This window comes from Rosa chinensis, chromosome 3 (genome assembly GCF_002994745.2).
Source record: "Rosa chinensis cultivar Old Blush chromosome 3, RchiOBHm-V2, whole genome shotgun sequence".
In the NCBI taxonomy this organism is placed as follows: domain Eukaryota; kingdom Viridiplantae; phylum Streptophyta; class Magnoliopsida; order Rosales; family Rosaceae; genus Rosa; species Rosa chinensis.
Window position 1 is genome coordinate 18,552,369 of NC_037090.1, and position 20,319 is coordinate 18,572,687.

General features: G+C 37.8%; 1 protein-coding gene and 1 long non-coding RNA gene across 2 annotated transcripts; one reads left to right on the forward strand and one right to left on the reverse strand.

The window, feature by feature from the left end:
- Positions 1 to 6,200: 6,200 nt before the first annotated feature.
- LOC112192046 lies at positions 6,201 to 7,061 on the reverse strand. Its single transcript, XR_002933309.2, has 3 exons — positions 6,965 to 7,061; positions 6,694 to 6,796; positions 6,201 to 6,229 (listed from the first exon to the last, which is right to left on the reverse strand). It is a non-coding gene; the product is annotated as an uncharacterized LOC112192046 (long non-coding RNA).
- Positions 7,062 to 13,423: 6,362 nt separating this feature from the next.
- Positions 13,424 to 14,227, forward strand: LOC112194228 (UPF0481 protein At3g47200). Its single transcript, XM_024334472.1, has one exon. The coding sequence runs from the start codon at positions 13,424 to 13,426 to the stop codon at positions 14,225 to 14,227; it is 804 nt and encodes a 267-aa protein (XP_024190240.1).
- The last annotated feature ends 6,092 nt before the right edge of the window (positions 14,228 to 20,319 follow it).

Genomic DNA, 20,319 nt, shown 5'->3' on the forward strand with positions numbered 1-20,319 from the left:
CCATGACTATGTTTAGAGATATATATTCATCTGATCTTCGGTCCTCTCCTTCCTTAAGCACATCTCATGTAATTCTATTACCATTGCCACCATAAGAATCTATATAATTATATCATCTTGTTATTGGAAATCAATACCTTTCCAATATTGGTAAACAATATCCATAACCATATGATGACGAATCCATGAAATATAATAGAGATCTAAATATGAGATTATTGTATTGAATCTTAAGGTTCTTAGAGCATTTTTAGCAGATTCTCTATTTTAGCTCCTTAGCTATTTTAGAGAGCATGTTTAGTTTTTTATCTATTTTAGTAGCTGCACCAGACTCCTAAGTGACTCTCCATTATAACTTTTAGCTATCTCGCTCCTAAATATAGAGAGCAAGATGAGGCTCTCTATAATTTAAAACATTCATTTTGAGTTATTTTATTCAAATTATAAATACATTTAATGTTACGCCCCGTATTCGATTTATCCTTTATCTGTGTCTAAGTGAATTACTTTATGTTTTACCGTCCTTGGTTTTAGTTTTTATCATTTAGGGGGTGCTAAAAGTTAACGTTTGATGGGTTAACAATTTGAGAAAATTTCCTTCACAGAAGTTGTAGGGGACGTTTAATCGAGTCTGTGGACATGTAGTATGCTTAAATCGGAGTTCGTATGTAAAAGTTATGGCTTAAAACGTGAAAGTTACTGTTCATGGTAATTTTATATATATATATATAGGGAAATTACTGTTGGTAGATTTCCATTTTCGGAAATCCACCCCAGCTCGGTAACTCTCTCTCCTTCCCCGAGCTCTCTCTTCCCTTCGGCCTCTCTGTGATTTCCAGCCAACCTCCTTTTTCCGGCCACCCAAACGACAAACCCAGGGCATAGGACGACGATCCTCCTTCCCCTTAATTGACACGCCTACAGTGGTGATTCACAATGATTTGGCCGGAATTTTGCAAATCGGGCTTCCAAACTTTACTGTAGCAGTCGGCGTTAATCGTCGATTTCTTCCAATTCCGGCCATCTCCGGCCACAAAACCATGCATAGGAGAGGCGCCTCGAGCCATTTGTCATTTCCCCTCAAGCTTCTAGCTTCAATTCGTGGTGTAGAGAGCGAATCGAAGAATTTCAAATCCTAGGGTTCTTGAACTTTCTGGAAATTTTCACCGGCCAAATTGGAGCTCTTCAAGGTAAAATTAATTGGAACTTGTTGTAGTTGAGAAAGAGGTTGGGTTTGTTGAGTAGATTGTGCTGTCAAATTTTGGTGGCCATCAGAGGTGTTTTGCCTGCGGCGCGTGTAGCTCACGTGCCGCCACTATAGGCGGCGTGTAGGATGGAGTTTTGGTTTCTATTTTTAGCTAGTTAAAATGTACATGAGTTGTGGAGGTTGTAAATGTGACTTTGGTGTAGTTTGGATGGAATCGGAGTTGGGTTTAAGAAGATGTTTAGAAATTCCGTTATCTAATTATCGTAAATTTAAATTCCCGTCCCGTAATTATAATTTATGCGAGTGTTATTGTTACAGGACGAGAGGAGTCTCCATCCGAGGAGAATACTGATCGACGACAGGATTAGTTAATATTGTGAGTGGACTTTGTTTTAAATTTTGATGCATGCACTTATTTTCCGGAATGACGAATGATTGTCTTTTTTTATATATCATATTTCTTATCGAATATAATATTCAATTTGGATCATAAATTTTAGCATCGTTCCCGTATGGTTTCGAATATGAATGGTCATGCTCAGACTTAAACTTTTGAATATTTTTGGGGAACATAATTTATTTTTTGGGAGATTGAATTTTTTTAAATTATATGTTTTTTGCCGATTTTTAGTCATTTATTATCGCTCGGCTATTCTTTATGAAATTGAGAATATTTTGGCGTGCGGGGTCACGTCATTGAAATATGTTGGGAAGCCTTACGGATTTACTATTTTTGAATATTTTCCTCACCATACTCGGGTCATTCGATTAGGTCTCCTCCTCACTTACTTTGTGTTTGTGAGTGGCAGTTGAGATAGCTTATTCTCCTCCTCACGTGGGTGGTAGTCGAGGTTATTAGTTCTCTTCCTCACACAATCTATGTGTGAGTGGCAGTCGAGGGTAGGTGGAGCCTGAGGGGCTTATTTACCCGTATGGTGAAATCTTTTCCCCATATTATCTATTTATTTTCTTTAACCAGCGAGGCTGGATTATTTTCATTTTCTCACGCTTCTTTGAAGTTTATGAATTGATTAAAATTTCCAAACCTTGCATGCATCGGAAAGTTATTTTTCCAAACTGAATTGTGGGAAAGTATCAACTCTTTAATTTCTTTTCTTATGATATATCTATCTAACTTTTTGTCCACTCATGCTAACGTGTTTTCAATACTTTCCCCCTGGGCCCTTCGGTTTCAAATGCCCAGTTTTCAGAGTTGCTGCTTGGCGTACTAGGAGCGAGCCATAGTGACCACACCAGTTTCCCGCTATCTCACATTGTAGGTTACCTGTTTAACCTACTGAACTTTATATTAATTTCGGTGTTAGTCTGCTCTGATTACTAGGGGATTTGTGACCCGGACTTGTAATGAGTTGTATTTGAGGTCTATGACCTAACTTTCGTGAATTGTTGTAGTTAAAGTTATGAAGCTTTGTTGGACTTAAGCTTTTGAATTATTATTTCTATCTTTAAGTTTGAGTTGGTTGGATTATGGGAGCAGGGTGGCTCCAGAAGGACATGGTTGGGATATTAGAAGTGTATTAGTTTTTCTTACAGGTTTGGGTTACCTACTTTTAAGGAAGGTTTTGCCGAAATTTCGGTAAAATTTTCTTTAAAAGTGGGTCCCGCAGGGCCACTTCAGATTTCATGAGAAAATCCGGGGCGGGCCCTGTCATTTAAACTATTTAATTTTCATTTTAAAAGTAATATAAATTCAAAATTAGCTAAAATAGAGAGCATTGATACAAACGTATTTCTAAAGTGACTAGCTAAAATAACTTTTTAGCTATTTTGGCTAAAATTTGACTAAAAAATAGTTAGCATTGCTAAAGATGCTCTTTTATAGATAAACCCATGAATCAATTATCTAGAGCATTTAAGAGAATGTTTTCAACTAACTTTATAGAGACGAAATAGAGTTGTTTGTTTAAAATATGTAAAATATATAGTAGTCATTAGTAAAGTAGTGTTTGCCTACATTGACGATGATAGCAACGAAGCAAAGTTCTGAGAAGTGGTGATGAAAGCCTGGGATGGTGTTTGCATTTTTCCCAAAATGCAGTTTTTTGGTTTAGGGGCAAAGTAGGACTTTTAAAATTTCAAAAAGTTAGGAGATTAATGCTATTTAAGGATGTACCAATAGAAGCTCCATTCCCTATTCTTTTCTCCCTTTTTCTCTTCCTTATTTTTTTTTCTTTTGTTATTTTTTTATTATTATTTCTTAAAAATTTCTTGCTTGTTTGCTCTTTTCTCATTGTCTTCTCCCTTTTTCTCTTGGTGGTTCTAGTTGGACCTCCAATTTTTTTTTTTAGTTATTAATTGACTTTGTCAATTTATATGAAAACACAAATAAGGACAAAGAGAGAAAAATGAAAAATTAAGTAAGTAAATAAATAAATACTCTTCTTACCTCCTCCAACCAAATATAACATTCAATTAATTTTTTTCCTGATATTTCCTTATATTGCCTATATAGTTTTATAATTTACTTAATGTTCAAGTAAACCCCAATTTGTGTTTGGCCCAAACTCTATTTTACTTGCCCTAGTGGTAATAGGATTAAATTAGAAGGATCTAGATTCATATTTAATGTACGATTACTTTCCTTGTATGATTGATATTCTATGTATTGTAATCCTCTATATAAAGAGGACCCTATTATCAATGAGAAATACACAGCGAATTTCTCTCAATTTCTGATTCCCTAAAACACGTTATCAGCACGAAACCATAACCCTGAAAACCCTAATTTCGTAACCTTCAAAATCCTGCAACCACCGCCCCACATATCGAAGCCCTAGTCTCAAGGAGCCCAGAACCGGCGGCAGAACCACAAGAACAGGCCAAAAAACCCTTGAACCGGCCTTCGAAAAAATCAGACCGGCCCTGCCTTATGCCTGCCCCTGCTAGCCATGCCGAGCAGCTGCCGAGATCTGCCGAGCCCTGGGCCTGTACCTGCCGAGACCTGCCGACAGCCCCTACAAGCCTCCTGCAGAGACCACTGCCGAGCCCTGCGCATCCATGTGCCTGCCCCTGTCGATATCTGCCGAAAGCTTCACATAGCCCCTGCCGACACCTGCTGACACCTGCGCACCCCTGTACCTGCATCTGCCGACAGCTGTCTAGCACCTGCTTGCCAGCCCTGCACATCCCCTGTACAGCCCCTGCAACAACCACTACAACAAAAAACCTCATTTGCGAGAAACAAATTCCTCGCTAAAAACAGACATTTCGTCGCGGAAGTACTTCCGCGAGGAAATTCTTTTCGTCTTCAATTCGTCGGAGAATGCTCGTCAAGAAAAGGTTCAGCGACGAAAAAACAATGTCCTCGTCAAACCCTTTCCGTGATGAAATCTATTTGTCTCGCTGTTATTCTATAGCGACAATTTCTTTCCTCACTCAAACCCATACTTTTTTCTTGTTAAAAAAATTCAACGATTAGAAAATAGTCGTTAAATATATTTTCTGACATACTAGATTTCATCGCGAAATTAATTATTTCCTCGCCAATGATAACGAAAATTAAAAAATGTAAATAAATAAATATTTAAACTACTTTTTTCTGCGACGAATTTTCATCGTTATAAGCTTTGGGTGAGGAAGCTTTTTCTCGCTGTAAACTTTTTTTAGCAAGGATATTTTGTTTCATTGTACCATGTATTCTTTCAGCGAGAAAAAGTTTTCTCGTTAAAGATACTTAACAACGAGGAATATGTTTTCCATCGACGTTGGAACTACAGTTTTTGGGACGAAAATATTTTCGTCGTTATAAATAGCTTTGGGTGACCAAGTTTTTCTTCGCTATAAATTGTTTTTAGCGAGGAAATTTTGTTTCTTCGTAAAATGTATCTTCACAATGAGAAAAGGTTTTCTCGATAAAGATACTCAACAATGAGGAATGTGGTTTTCCTCGGTGTATGGACTACAGTTTTTGGGACAAAAATATTTTCGTCGTTATAAATAGCTCTCAGGTTTTTGGTCGCTAAACCTCATTGACATGCATATATTAGTGAAAATGTTGACAGACAGCTAACACATTGAACATCGAAAATAAAATATAAATCCGCGAATAAAAAAACAAATAGGCTTTCCAAGGCTTTCAATTTTGGTCTCCATTACACTTGAACATTTGTAATGAATAATCTTCAAAAGAACACCTAGCTAACAGAGATAGCACTAAAAGAAACCATATGTGAAGAACCCTAACTATTTGAGAGATGCTACAGTGCTGCACTTCTGAATTTTACCACCCAGCACCACTCTGCAAATGAAAAGATAAAGAAATATGATTTAATGTTAAGGAGAATGCAACAAAATATACTTTAAGCAACTTCATTATACAAAGAGGCAACATAAACTTCTGAAAACAAGAAGTAAAAACAAAAAGCAAAAAACACTAGCAACAGCTAGCGATGACAAAATAGTACCCAGCTCCAACAATTACAGCTCTCAAAAGTTCCATCCTTGTCTCATAGACTCTTAACAAATACTGTATCTGTAAATTTGATAAATAAGGAGGTTCAGGGTTCAAATATAATTCACTTCATACACTATGCATATTTAGCAGATTTGAAGGTAGGCAACAGAGTTTCCACTGCTTAGGTATTGAAAAGGAGAAAGAGAACTCCTGACATGTTAAAAAGGACACGATATGATGCTAAAGAAAGATAACAAAATAGTCAATATGAGAATAAGCATTGGACTTACCATATCTGAGGAAAATTGTCCTGCATTTCCCTTTGCACAATCTCTGTCATTCATGAAGAAGAATACCATAACCCAATTATCATTAGTCACTGAGAATTAACCCACCAAAATACCAAATCACCCAAACCACACCAAAATCAGAAATCCAAAAATGCAGGCACCAATTAGAGAGTGAGAATACGAACTGACCTTGTGAAAGTTGAGACCCAACTTGAATCATGGAACTAAAATATGGTAGCACAGACCCAATTGAAACCCAGAATAACAAAGCAATTGGTGGTGCAGCCGGAGAAAAGCTTGAATCAACAACTCCTTGACCTGGACTCACAAGAAAACCAGAACAATCTTTGTTAATTTAACACTAGTATGTCACTGCTGTTTTCTCTCAAACACTATGCAATTTTAACATGGATAATAATATTGGACAAAAACATGGGGAGATAGGAAGCTTTTTTAGGCCTCTAAAACGTTGCCCTTTCATAAAACGTATCCACAGTGCCACAACGTATTATTGAACAGAAATCTTCTAGCTGCAAACAATTTAGACCCTTTCATTGCATAGCCCATCTGATGAACTAGAAAGGATTTGGATTCTCCGGTCAAGATAACTGTTTGCAGCCTTACAATTAAGGTCACCACAATATACTCTCAAGTAATTGATGTGATCAGATTAATACATTTTTCTGTAGCACACAACGATGAGATAGCCCAGTAACTAAAGGGAACAACCTTGGACCATTCTATTTAATGCAACCACGGACGGTAACAATAAGAAACTATACCTCTCACGCTTCTTGTCTTCTTCTCATTCATGGCAAGTCTGTATTAAGAGGCGAAGGCATACCCATCTGTGTAACTATTGATCTTGAATAGTTGCCCTTCAATCTGTGTAACTATTGATCTTCAATTGGGGTGCATTTAATTGAAATAAAACCAAATATATAAACCACGACATCTCACATTTAGATTAGCAAAAAATAAAAGACCTTGATTAATCAAGCTATACAAGAATGAGATTCAGGGAGGAAGAAAGATGAATCTAATCCTACTTACAGATATGAGAGCTTCAAATATGGTAGATTCAGAAAGGGAGCCAGAGACGGAGCTTCAACAGGAGAACGCCGTCAGAGATGGAATAGTGTGAAAAAGATAGAACTCTATCTAAAGATTAGGTTTTTTATCTTCGTTTATTTTCCTTTGGATCAGCGCCTTTTCTTTTCTCCCCGCCTTTGATCAAATTTGGGTTTTAAGTCCCGCTTCTCTAATTCTTTTTATTTTTATTTTTCTCTAATCCTCAATTATGCCGTTTATAAAAAATAAAAAAAATAGAATTAAGGTTTGGGGTTTGGGTTTAGGGTTTAGGGTATAAGGTGTCTATTCACAAAACATATAGCTTAATGATTCGAATGTTTCCTCGTATAATTTATAACTAAATACTTAAATTAAACATAATTTGCATCGTCAAGTATGTATTGCATAATATGTCCAACGTATAATCTCTCAAATTAGTGGTTACATCGTCAGAATTCTATTTTATAGTGAGTTTCATGTGTGGTCCCTAAAATTGTAAAAAGGAAGACTTCCATTATTGAACAACAATTTATCCACATACATACAATATAGGTCATGTAATGAGTTATTGTCATATTATTGTCTATGTGGAATGTAGTGATTCTTATGTAGGAGAGAAACAAAGTAGAGTGAAGCTCATGCAATTGTAGAAAACTGAAGAGTGAAAATAAGTCATTCATATTAATGTTTACAAACAAACATACCAAATTAGTATCATGAAGGACCATCGATGTTTATTAACTTGTTTAGTAACTATGAAATCATTCATACAGACACGCCTTATGATTTTAGAAAAGTTCATGATATTCAATCATATTTTGAAAAGCAAAAATATGAATAATGCTCATATATGTGAATAATGAGTGTGAAATCAAATATATCATATAGCACGTTTCACACTTACAAAGGAAAAAAAAACTGATTACAACAAATACGAACACCTAGCACATGTGGTTCATTATTAAACTTACTTGTGTATAATATTATTTAAATATTTATTTATCGCAAATCAATCTATTTCTTCATCTCAAATTTTCCTATTATTATTAGCTGGGTCCTTGAGGTGGTTCGGGTAGCGTAGTAGCAGGGTAGGTCTCTGTTCCTGTAATTAGTCAAGTACTCATATAAAATATAAAAAAAGTCTTACAAATGCAACATAAAAATTCCAGGGGAGTTGGTTAAGCAATTGGGTATTGTTGTGGCTATCTAGGGTTTGAGTCCCTTTTGTGAATTAACCAGGCCTTTTTTATATTCATTTTTTTTGCATCCTTTTTATTTAATTGAAACTAACTAACGTTTTCTATTTGAGTATTGTGTGCAAGGTAAGTTTAAAAAAAAGATATGCCCACTCTTTTCGTTTTTAATACCACAAATTTTTCCCCTGCAAAACCTAGAATGACTAAATAAATAGATCCTCGCTAAATGTATCAGGGGTGAGGAAATCATTCATCGCTTAAATGATACTGTTAGCGACGACTGCTCAAATTCGTAGTCATTAAATTTGGCAGGTCTTACTAAATTTTCTGCCAAAACTAATAACGATGAAATCATTATTTCCTCGTTAATTGTTTTTTTTTTTTACTAGGAAATTGTTCCTCGTAGAACATAGACTTTTTGCGAGAAAACTATAGCTTTGTCGCCGTTAAATTTGGCGGGTCTTACACAATTTTCCGCCAAACTAATAACGACGAAATCATTATTTCCTCACTAATTGTTTCTTTTGACGAGGAAATGGTTCCTCGTAGAATATAGACTTTTTGCGAGGAAACTATAGTTTTTTCGCCATTGAATTTAGCGGGTTTTATACAATTTTCCGCCAAACTAATAATGAGGAAAGCGTTATTTCCTCGCTAATTGCTGCATTTGACGAGGAAATGATTCCTCGTAGAACACAAACTTTTAGCGAGGAAAACTAGTTTTGTCGCCCTTGAATTTGGCGGGTCTTACACAGTTTTCCTCCAAAACAATAACGACAAAATCGTTATTTCCTCACTGAATGCCGTTTTCACGATGAAACAATTTGTCACCTAAGTCTCATATTTCCTCGCTAATAACATGACGTTTCGGGAGACCAACTTATGGTCACCTTTAATGATGAACTGAAATATTCGTCGTAGAAAGTGATAAATAGTGAGGAAAATATATTCCTCGTAGAAAACTTAATAGCATTTAGTGAGGAACTGAAATATTCCTCGTAAAATGTGTCATTTATTGAGGAAAATAAATTCCTCGCAAAAAACTTAGTCGCTAAAAAGACTTTCTGTTGTAGTGAACCCTTCCTAGCTCCGGCCACCAGTTTCAGGCCACTTTTCAGGCGACCTCCGTCAACCTTTTTCCGCCCACCTCCGTCATCTTTTCCAGCCAAGAATTCCCGCATCTTTTCAAGGTAAACTTTTCTAAAAGTTCCCGTTTTTGAAGTTTTTCAATTCTTCTTCTTTTTCTCGGGGACTTCCAACATCCTTCTTCTACCCCCCATTCTTCTTCATAGGGGAGACCAATAGCCGAACTGTGGGGTTCGTGCTCACTCCAAGCTTGGAGCTTGTAAAGTCCTCCAAACTTAGAGTTTGTTGAGAAGAAAAACGATCGACCACATACATCGTTGTTTCGATCTAATCCAAAACCCCTCTTGGAATCGAATTTTCTTGGAAGCGACTGCGCTCAGAAAATCCCTAATTTCTTGGAAGCGACTAAGCTCAGAAATTTTATAGTTTTTCATGGTAGCCTTTTTCACTCCGAAACTAACCTTATTTTCTAGTTGTTTTTCAGGATGAATAACCTGAACAAGTTGAGCTTCGCTTCACTAGAGACAACAGGCGCAGGATACCACAAGTGGGTCCGTGATGTGCGCCAGTATCTTAAGGCTGATGGGATCTTGAGTACGATCCAAGAGCCAATTCAGGACGTGCTTACTCCTCAACAAGCTGTTGCTTTTGAAGATAATAGAGTTACTAGAGAGGCTAATGAAGCAAAAGCCATCATTCTCATGACAAGGCACATGAATGACCCGCTCCAAAATGAGTACCTCAATGAGGAGGACCCAAGAAAACTATGGGTAGAACTCAAGCAGCGTTTTGGCTACTTCCGTGATTCCCTTTTTCCAGACTTAGAAGTGAGATGGCGTAGCCTCCGCTTCTGTGATTTCAAGTCTGTACTTGACTACAATTCAGAAGCACTTCGTATCAAGTCTATGATGGAATTATGTGGATAGAAAATCACTGATACGATGTTGATCGAGAAGACTCTCTCCACATTCCCCATCTCTGCATTGATGATAGCCAAAAACTATCGGATTGATGTCAATGCTAGACGCATCACAAGATTTCATGAGCTAATTGGCGCCATGAATGTAGCTGAAAATCACGACAACATACTTGTGAAGAACTATAACTCTAGACCTGTGAGAACCAAGTCAATTCTAGAGTCTAATTATAGTCGCGCCTCCAAGAGAGGACGCAAGGAGTGAAATCCTAAGAATAGGGATATTTTTGGACGTTCTGGTCCATATTCTCGCCCTAAAGAGGGAGGAAACTGCCAAGATAGGCGTGCACGGAACCGTGGAGGTAAACGTGTGAAGAAAGAGAGAGGCCAAGCCTCCGGTTATGGTGGTAACGCCACCAAAGGCAATAACCGTCCTCATAACGCTCCTAGAGCGCCTCGATCAAGGGAACCTGACCATAATGATGCTTGTCTCAGATGTGGATCAACTGGACATAGGGCAAAAGCATGTAAAGCATCCCAGCAAGTTGCAAAGCATACAAGATGTATCGTGAAACAAGGGAGGCAAACTAAATAGAACAAGAAGATCAAGATGGCGATCTCGATCTAAGGGTGGAAGACTACAAGGATCAAGACCCAGAAACTGGCCATTTTGATTAAGTTTTTTATTTTCCAAGAGATATAGGCAATTGCCATATTATAGTAGATGCCAATGGTATTAGTCTTCCTTCAAAGAGGCGTACTCAATGTAAGTGTGATGTTTAGGAAGGTTTTGAGATAAGTAGTACTTAAGTGAGCTTTGCTCCACCAACATCTCTCTACTCACCTGGTCACATTTGCATTGAAATTACCAAAAGGAGTTAGACGACTACCATTGTTTTGCATTAGCTAGTTTATTGGATTAGATTCTTTTTGGCTAAAGAAACGATAATGTAATTCCGTTTGGCTTATTAATAAAAGTTGAGTGCTTTTCTTTGGCTTATTAAGAAAAGAAAGATCTGCTAAGGAAGTACAAGTTGGAAGACAATAAGGTAACTATTTGCTGATATGGAGGTAACTATGTTCAAGGATAATCTTTAAATAGTTAAGTTTGTCTTGATTGAGTATGGAGGTCACCTGAACACTAATGTACATGCTTGGTAAAAAAATGTGGACCGTCTTTCCTTCTGGCCCATAGAGAATGATATTTAACGGGGAGTGGAAATAATTACCTCACCTGAAAGGTAGAACGAATTTAAAATTCCATGTCATATGAGGGGGAAATCACTACTTCAACTGATGGTGGGGCAGCTAGGGATATTTTAGGCTTGCCATATTTTCTGTGTTTCAAACTTCTATGCCATAATCTGTTAATGTTTAGTCTTGAATGAGTAAAACAATAGGGAACCAAGTGAGTTCATGTGACATCTTGATCCTTGATTGTTGTTTCTTTAGAAGTGCTCTACTCTATTTGTTAGCAGTATAGAATTCAATCTCTCTTTTTCTCACAGACTGTTTGTAGCATGGAAAGCTTATTTCTCTTTTGAAAGTCCATCCAATCCTAAAGCAACTTTACCTAAAGCTGGTCACTAGTAAATCTACAAGTAATTAGTGAATTTGCACTTGTCTTTATTTTCACATGGATTCTTAGAAACAATTTTTGGCTGAATGAATTGGATTCTCAGTGTTATATATATCTTAGAGTATAGGGTAATGAAGCGTCATTGAGGAAGGGTATTTGTGGGTTAAGATAGAACAGATTTGAATGCAGTGTAACTTAATTGATCATCATCCCTTTTTATTCTAGAAATGAATGGCATAACTAGCATTTGTTCCATTTAAATCTTTGGAGAAGGGCAGAATATAGAAGCAAGATAGTCTCATCCTAACTAGATCGAACTGTCACATAACTTGAGGCCATAAAGATTTTGTTGTCATGTTGCTGATTGCATTTAACTAACTAATCTAAAGGAGCTTGAAGAATTTGAAGCCACAATTTTGTGTAGCTGTGAAATCTGATACTGTAGTAAACACAAGGTTATTGCAGTAAGTAATGGCAATGACTGTTAATTGGGTGATGAAAATAGGCAGCTGTACTTTGCCACCTCTTTATCCTATGTATGTTTCATGAAAATATTGAAGGTAGAAGTTCTGCTGAAGACATGATTAAACTGGATTCTATATTTCTTTGTATTCATGCAACAATTCTAATTTGGTTGATTAAATTACTGAACCAATTGATTCTTATGTTTCTTCCCCAGCTCCCTATGCATTTGCACGCTACTATGGATTGGAGAAGGGACAGCTATGTGGTAAAGATTACTTACCATGGTGGAGCTGTTGGTGCCCTCAAAACTTACCATTGCATTGTCTGATCCTTCTGAAAGATTTATTGTATGCCACTTTATGCAGTGATGGCATACAAAAAAGAAGTTAACATCATAGATAGGTTTTTCACCAGATACAAAAGCAGGTTTTGATTTGATGAAGTTGTTTAGTTTGCGGGTTAACAAGTTTGAAGATATCTACATAGATATTGCTATTTGTAGCACCTACTTTTCGTGGGTCTTGCTTTTGATTCTTGAATGACATGTCGCTGCAGATGAGACCTGCAGGTTTGCTTTCCTTATGTTTTTGCACAGTGTTGCGATGAAGCGAGGAGTCTTCTCTTTCATATTGTAGTAAACAAACCCATCAATAATAGTTAACTCGGATACTTCCACATTCTTCTGGACACCATATTCTTCTAGACTTGCAACGTTATTTTTTCTTCTTCTCAAAGTCTTGTTCTTTTACTTGTCAAAAGCACTCAACAAAATTATAGGAATAAGGACCCCATCTAAAAATGAACCTGTAAATTTTTGGTCTCAACATCAATATAGGCCCAAAGTTTTTTTTGGTTAGTAGGAAAGCGTGTGACTAGGCCCAGACCCTTTTTGGTCAGTACGAAAGCGTGTGACTAGGTCCAGACCTTTTTGGTTAGTAAGAAAGCGTGTTGTCAATGCATACTCGGTGAAAACCAGTCTCTCTTTGCTATAAGAATTGTGTATCAGTGGGTGAGGGCTTCTTTGTGAGAGATAGAGAGAGAGAGAGAGAGAGAATGGAGAATGGTATCACAATGGTAGAGCTAACTGATGCCGATCAGGAACGAGTGGTGATCGATATTGAGTTATTGACGAATCTGTAGCTGCCATGCAAAGGCGCCTACAGGAAAGGAGATGCGGAAGTCGGAGAGCATCAATATATATGGTCAACTTTAGTTCAGTTGTCTGCATATACAGAGTTCCTGAAAGCCTTGTGGGAATCAGTCCAAAAGCTATTAGGCCTGAAAAGGTCTCCATCGGACCTTATCACCACAGCAAGAGCAAGGAATCTGAAGAGACCAAAATGAAGTATTTTGAAGCTTTTCTCTCTAGAAAAAAGAGAGATGGTAGTGCTGGACCTGATCTAAGTACCTTGTTTAAAGCCGCGAGAAATATGGAGGCAGAAGCAAGAAGATGCTATGATGATCAGGCCATCGCTATGTCAAGCGCGGAGTTTGTTGCAATGATGGTACTTGATGGGTGCTTTATCATTGAGCTTTTCCTACAAGACCAAGAGGACAAACTCAAAGATGTTAAAGAGAAGGACCGCCTGGTTATGGACCTCCTCAAGCTTGAAAACCAACTGCCTTTCTTCGTCCTTGAAAGACTATTTAGCCTGTCCGGTGATTCATCTGCACCAGGTGATTCTCTAGCCTTGCTTGCCTTGAAGTTCTTCAATGTTTATGATCACAAAGTCCTGGATGATGTTAAACACTTGTTACACTTGTTTCACTCAAGCTTCCGTACCCCTTTATTATTAGAACGAGATAATACTCGATATCAGCTCTCTAATATTAGAAGCCGCTGCGTAGACTTACTTGGGGAAGCTGATGATGTAATGATTGCATATGTAACGACATGCCTATCAATCGACAGCCCAGCGACCGCAATGAGGTGCTTCCGTGCTTACTTGCAACCCCTTTTCTATTTGTTTGGGGGATCCTTGCATTCCTTTATCGTCTTCTAAGGTTAGTCGGTTCGATCCTTTTCTTCTTTGTTTGGTGGAACGTGGATAACGTTCAAAGATTCCTTCACCCCACAGGTCAGGAGCATCGTCCTTTCTCCGATTCAATACAATGTGCCACACAACTAAGACCCTCCGGGATCATTTTCAAGCCACTCCTAGCAGAAAGCTTCTTAACTATCGATTACCACAAACGGGTACTGCAAATACCACCCATAACCATCAACGATATCACTATTACTATCTTCATCAACAGCATAGCCTTAGAACAATGTTGCCCACACAAGACTGGTTCTTTATTTACCACTTACATTGCCTTCATGAGCTCTCTCATCAATACCCCTAGAGACGTCGCATTGCTTTCTGGTAACGGGATTATCATTACCAGCTTCTCACACAACGACCATAGCATAGCTGACCTGTTGAACAAGTTAGGGAAAACAGTTTATTTCGACAAGGATTGCTACCTCTCCAAGCAATTCAGAGACGTGGAGGCTTATTACAACAGCCATTGGGGTACTTTTCTACGAACTTATTTTAGCGCCCCATGGTCCTTCATTTCAGTTGTCTCAGCCTGCATTCTTCTTTTGCTGGCCGCAGCTCAAACAGTTGTGTCTATCTTGAGCTATATCAAACAAATGTCGGACAAGGGAAAATAATCGCGAGGCAAATCCATAGGCTAGAATTAGATCAAGCGAGCCTTTTGTCTTTGTATGTAACTATGTATGTTGTTGTTGTTGTTGTTTTGTTCTACCAATAGTTTATATATTATAAGTGCAAATTTTTCACAAAGGCAAGTTTGATTCAAAAATTTTCCTCGCAACCTTTGTTCGATTCCCCTTAAAAGCAATTCATGCCTGTTTTCTTTACTGTTTCCGCATTTTCTTCTCCTTTTTTTTTGTTTTTTTTTTGTCAATGTGTGCTTCTGTACATACTTCCAATATTAGCATTTGGACTTATTCTCAAAATTTTGCCTTTAAACTTCCAAATTTATCCTCCTCCTTATTTCTCTTTTCACCTCATCATCTTGAATCAGTTGCGATCCCCAAAAACTCTATAAACGTTCAAGTATTGACTACAACTTGAGCACAATTTTGGTTAAAACTTGAATAGTACCTTGGAACCGGAGGTTTGATTTCAGTGGAGAATATAGTTATTTAGTTCAGTTTCTCTTTGCCCCATGACTATGTTTAGAGATATATATTCATCTGATCTTCGGTCCTCTCCTTCCTTAAGCACATCTCATGTAATTCTATTACCATTGCCACCATAAGAATCTATATAATTATATCATCTTGTTATTGGAAATCAATACCTTTCCAATATTGGTAAACAATATCCATAACCATATGATGACGAATCCATGAAATATAATAGAGATCTAAATATGAGATTATTGTATTGAATCTTAAGGTTCTTAGAGCATTTTTAGCAGATTCTCTATTTTAGCTCCTTAGCTATTTTAGAGAGCATGTTTAGTTTTTTATCTATTTTAGTAGCTGCACCAGACTCCTAAGTGACTCTCCATTATAACTTTTAGCTATCTCGCTCCTAAATATAGAGAGCAAGATGAGGCTCTCTATAATTTAAAACATTCATTTTGAGTTATTTTATTCAAATTATAAATACATTTAATGTTACGCCCCGTATTCGATTTATCCTTTATCTGTGTCTAAGTGAATTACTTTATGTTTTACCGTCCTTGGTTTTAGTTTTTATCATTTAGGGGGTGCTAAAAGTTAACGTTTGATGGGTTAACAATTTGAGAAAATTTCCTTCACAGAAGTTGTAGGGGACGTTTAATCGAGTCTGTGGACATGTAGTATGCTTAAATCGGAGTTCGTATGTAAAAGTTATGGCTTAAAACGTGAAAGTTACTGTTCATGGTAATTTTATATATATATATATAGGGAAATTACTGTTGGTAGATTTCCATTTTCGGAAATCCACCCCAGCTCGGTAACTCTCTCTCCTTCCCCGAGCTCTCTCTTCCCTTCGGCCTCTCTGTGATTTCCAGCCAACCTCCTTTTTCCGGCCACCCAAACGACAAACCCAGGGCATAGGACGACGATCCTCCTTCCCCTTAATTGACACGCCTACAATGGTGATTCACAATGATTTGGCCGGAATTTTGCAAATCGGGCTTCCAAACTTTACTGTAGCAGTCGGCGTTAATCGTCGATTTCTTCCAATTCCGGCCATCTCCGGCCACAAAACCATGCATAGGAGAGGCGCCTCGAGCCATTTGTCATTTCCCCTCAAGCTTCTAGCTTCAATTCGTGGTGTAGAGAGCGAATCGAAGAATTTCAAATCCTAGGGTTCTTGAACTTTCTGGAAATTTTCACCGGCCAAATTGGAGCTCTTCAAGGTAAAATTAATTGGAACTTGTTGTAGTTGAGAAAGAGGTTGGGTTTGTTGAGTAGATTGTGCTGTCAAATTTTGGTGGCCATCAGAGGTGTTTTGCCTGCGGCGCGTGTAGCTCACGTGCCGCCACTATAGGCGGCGTGTAGGATGGAGTTTTGGTTTCTATTTTTAGCTAGTTAAAATGTACATGAGTTGTGGAGGTTGTAAATGTGACTTTGGTGTAGTTTGGATGGAATCGGAGTTGGGTTTAAGAAGATGTTTAGAAATTCCGTTATCTAATTATCGTAAATTTAAATTCCCGTCCCGTAATTATAATTTATGCGAGTGTTATTGTTACAGGACGAGAGGAGTCTCCATCCGAGGAGAATACTGATCGACGACAGGATTAGTTAATATTGTGAGTGGACTTTGTTTTAAATTTTGATGCATGCACTTATTTTCCGGAATGACGAATGATTGTCTTTTTTTATATATCATATTTCTTATCGAATATAATATTCAATTTGGATCATAAATTTTAGCATCGTTCCCGTATGGTTTCGAATATGAATGGTCATGCTCAGACTTAAACTTTTGAATATTTTTGGGGAACATAATTTATTTTTTGGGAGATTGAATTTTTTTAAATTATATGTTTTTTGCCGATTTTTAGTCATTTATTATCGCTCGGCTATTCTTTATGAAATTGAGAATATTTTGGCGTGCGGGGTCACGTCATTGAAATATGTTGGGAAGCCTTACGGATTTACTATTTTGAATATTTTCCTCACCATACTCGGGTCATTCGATTAGGTCTCCTCCTCACTTACTTTGTGTTTGTGAGTGGCAGTTGAGATAGCTTATTCTCCTCCTCACGTGGGTGGTAGTCGAGGTTATTAGTTCTCTTCCTCACACAATCTATGTGTGAGTGGCAGTCGAGGGTAGGTGGAGCCTGAGGGGCTTATTTACCCGTATGGTGAAATCTTTTCCCCATATTATCTATTTATTTTCTTTAACCAGCGAGGCTGGATTATTTTCATTTTCTCACGCTTCTTTGAAGTTTATGAATTGATTAAAATTTCCAAACCTTGCATGCATCGGAAAGTTATTTTTCCAAACTGAATTGTGGGAAAGTATCAACTCTTTAATTTCTTTTCTTATGATATATCTATCTAACTTTTTGTCCACTCATGCTAACGTGTTTTCAATACTTTCCCCCTGGGCCCTTCGGTTTCAAATGCCCAGTTTTCAGAGTTGCTGCTTGGCGTACTAGGAGCGAGCCATAGTGACCACACCAGTTTCCCGCTATCTCACATTGTAGGTTACCTGTTTAACCTACTGAACTTTATATTAATTTCGGTGTTAGTCTGCTCTGATTACTAGGGGATTTGTGACCCGGACTTGTAATGAGTTGTATTTGAGGTCTATGACCTAACTTTCGTGAATTGTTGTAGTTAAAGTTATGAAGCTTTGTTGGACTTAAGCTTTTGAATTATTATTTCTATCTTTAAGTTTGAGTTGGTTGGATTATGGGAGCAGGGTGGCTCCAGAAGGACATGGTTGGGATATTAGAAGTGTATTAGTTTTTCTTACAGGTTTGGGTTACCTACTTTTAAGGAAGGTTTTGCCGAAATTTCGGTAAAATTTTCTTTAAAAGTGGGTCCCGCAGGGCCACTTCAGATTTCAGGAGAAAATCCGGGGCGGGCCCTGTCATTTAAACTATTTAATTTTCATTTTAAAAGTAATATAAATTCAAAATTAGCTAAAATAGAGAGCATTGATACAAACGTATTTCTAAAGTGACTAGCTAAAATAACTTTTTAGCTATTTTGGCTAAAATTTGACTAAAAAATAGTTAGCATTGCTAAAGATGCTCTTTTATAGATAAACCCATGAATCAATTATCTAGAGCATTTAAGAGAATGTTTTCAACTAACTTTATAGAGACGAAATAGAGTTGTTTGTTTAAAATATGTAAAATATATAGTAGTCATTAGTAAAGTAGTGTTTGCCTACATTGACGATGATAGCAACGAAGCAAAGTTCTGAGAAGTGGTGATGAAAGCCTGGGATGGTGTTTGCATTTTTCCCAAAATGCAGTTTTTTGGTTTAGGGGCAAAGTAGGACTTTTAAAATTTCAAAAAAGTTAGGAGGTTAATGCTATTTAAGGATGTACCAATAGAAGCTCCATTCCCTATTCTTTTCTCCCTTTTTCTCTTCCTTATTTTTTTTTCTTTTGTTATTTTTTTATTATTATTTCTTAAAATTTCTTGCTTGTTTGCTCTTTTCTCATTGTCTTCTCCCTTTTTCTCTTGGTGGTTCTAGTTGGACCTCCAATTTTTTTTTTAGTTATTAATTGACTTTGTCAATTTATATGAAAACACAAATAAGGACAAAGAGAGAAAAATGAAAAATTAAGTAAGTAAATAAATAAATACTCTTCTTACCTCCTCCAACCAAATATAACATTCAATTAATTTTTTTTCCTGATATTTCCTTATATTGCCTATATAGTTTTATAATTTACTTAATGTTCAAGTAAACCCCAATTTGTGTTTGGCCCAAACTCTATTTTACTTGCCCTAGTGGTAATAGGATTAAATTAGAAGGATCTAGATTCATATTTAATGTACGATTACTTTCCTTGTATGATTGATATTCTATGTATTGTAATCCTCTATATAAAGAGGACCCTATTATCAATGAGAAATACACAGCGAATTTCTCTCAATTTCTGATTCCCTAAAACACGTTATCAGCACGAAACCATAACCCTGAAAACCCTAATTTCGTAACCTTCAAAATCCTGCAACCACCGCCCCACATATCGAAGCCCTAGTCTCAAGGAGCCCAGAACCGGCGGCAGAACCACAAGAACAGGCCAAAAAACCCTTGAACCGGCCTTCGAAAAAATCAGACCGGCCCCTGCCTTATGCCTGCCCCTGCTAGCCATGCCGAGCAGCTGCCGAGATCTGCCGAGCCCTGGGCCTGTACCTGCCGAGACCTGCCGACAGCCCCTACAAGCCTCCTGCAGAGACCACTGCCGAGCCCTGCGCACCCCTGTGCCTGCCCCTGTCGATATCTGCCGAAAGCTTCACATAGCCCCTGCCGACACCTGCTGACACCTGCGCACCCCTGTACTTGCATCTGCCGACAGCTGTCTAGCACCTGCTTGCCAGCCCTGCACATCCCCTGTACAGCCCCTGCAACAACCCTTCCTAGCTCCGGCCACCAGTTTCAGGCCACTTTTCAGGCGACCTCCGTCAACCTTTTTCCGCCCACCTCCGTCATCTTTTCCAGCCAAGAATTCCCGCATCTTTTCAAGGTAAACTTTTCTAAAAGTTCCCGTTTTTGAAGTTTTTCAATTTCTTCTTCTTTTTCTCGGGGACTTCCAACATCCCTTCTTCTACCCCCCATTCTTCTTCATAGGGGAGACCAATAGCCGAACTGTGGGGGTTCGTGCTCACTCCAAGCTTGGAGCTTGTAAAGTCCTCCAAACTTAGAGTTTGTTGAGAAGAAAAACGATCGACCACATACATCGTTGTTTCGATCTAATCCAAAACCCCTCTTGGAATCGAATTTTCTTGGAAGCGACTGCGCTCAGAAAATCCCTAATTTCTTGGAAGTGACTAAGCTCAGAAATTTTATAGTTTTTCATGGTAGCCTTTTTCACTCCGAAACTAACCCTATTTTCTAGTTGTTTTTCAGGATGAATAACCTGAACAAGTTGAGCTTCGCTTCACTAGAGACAA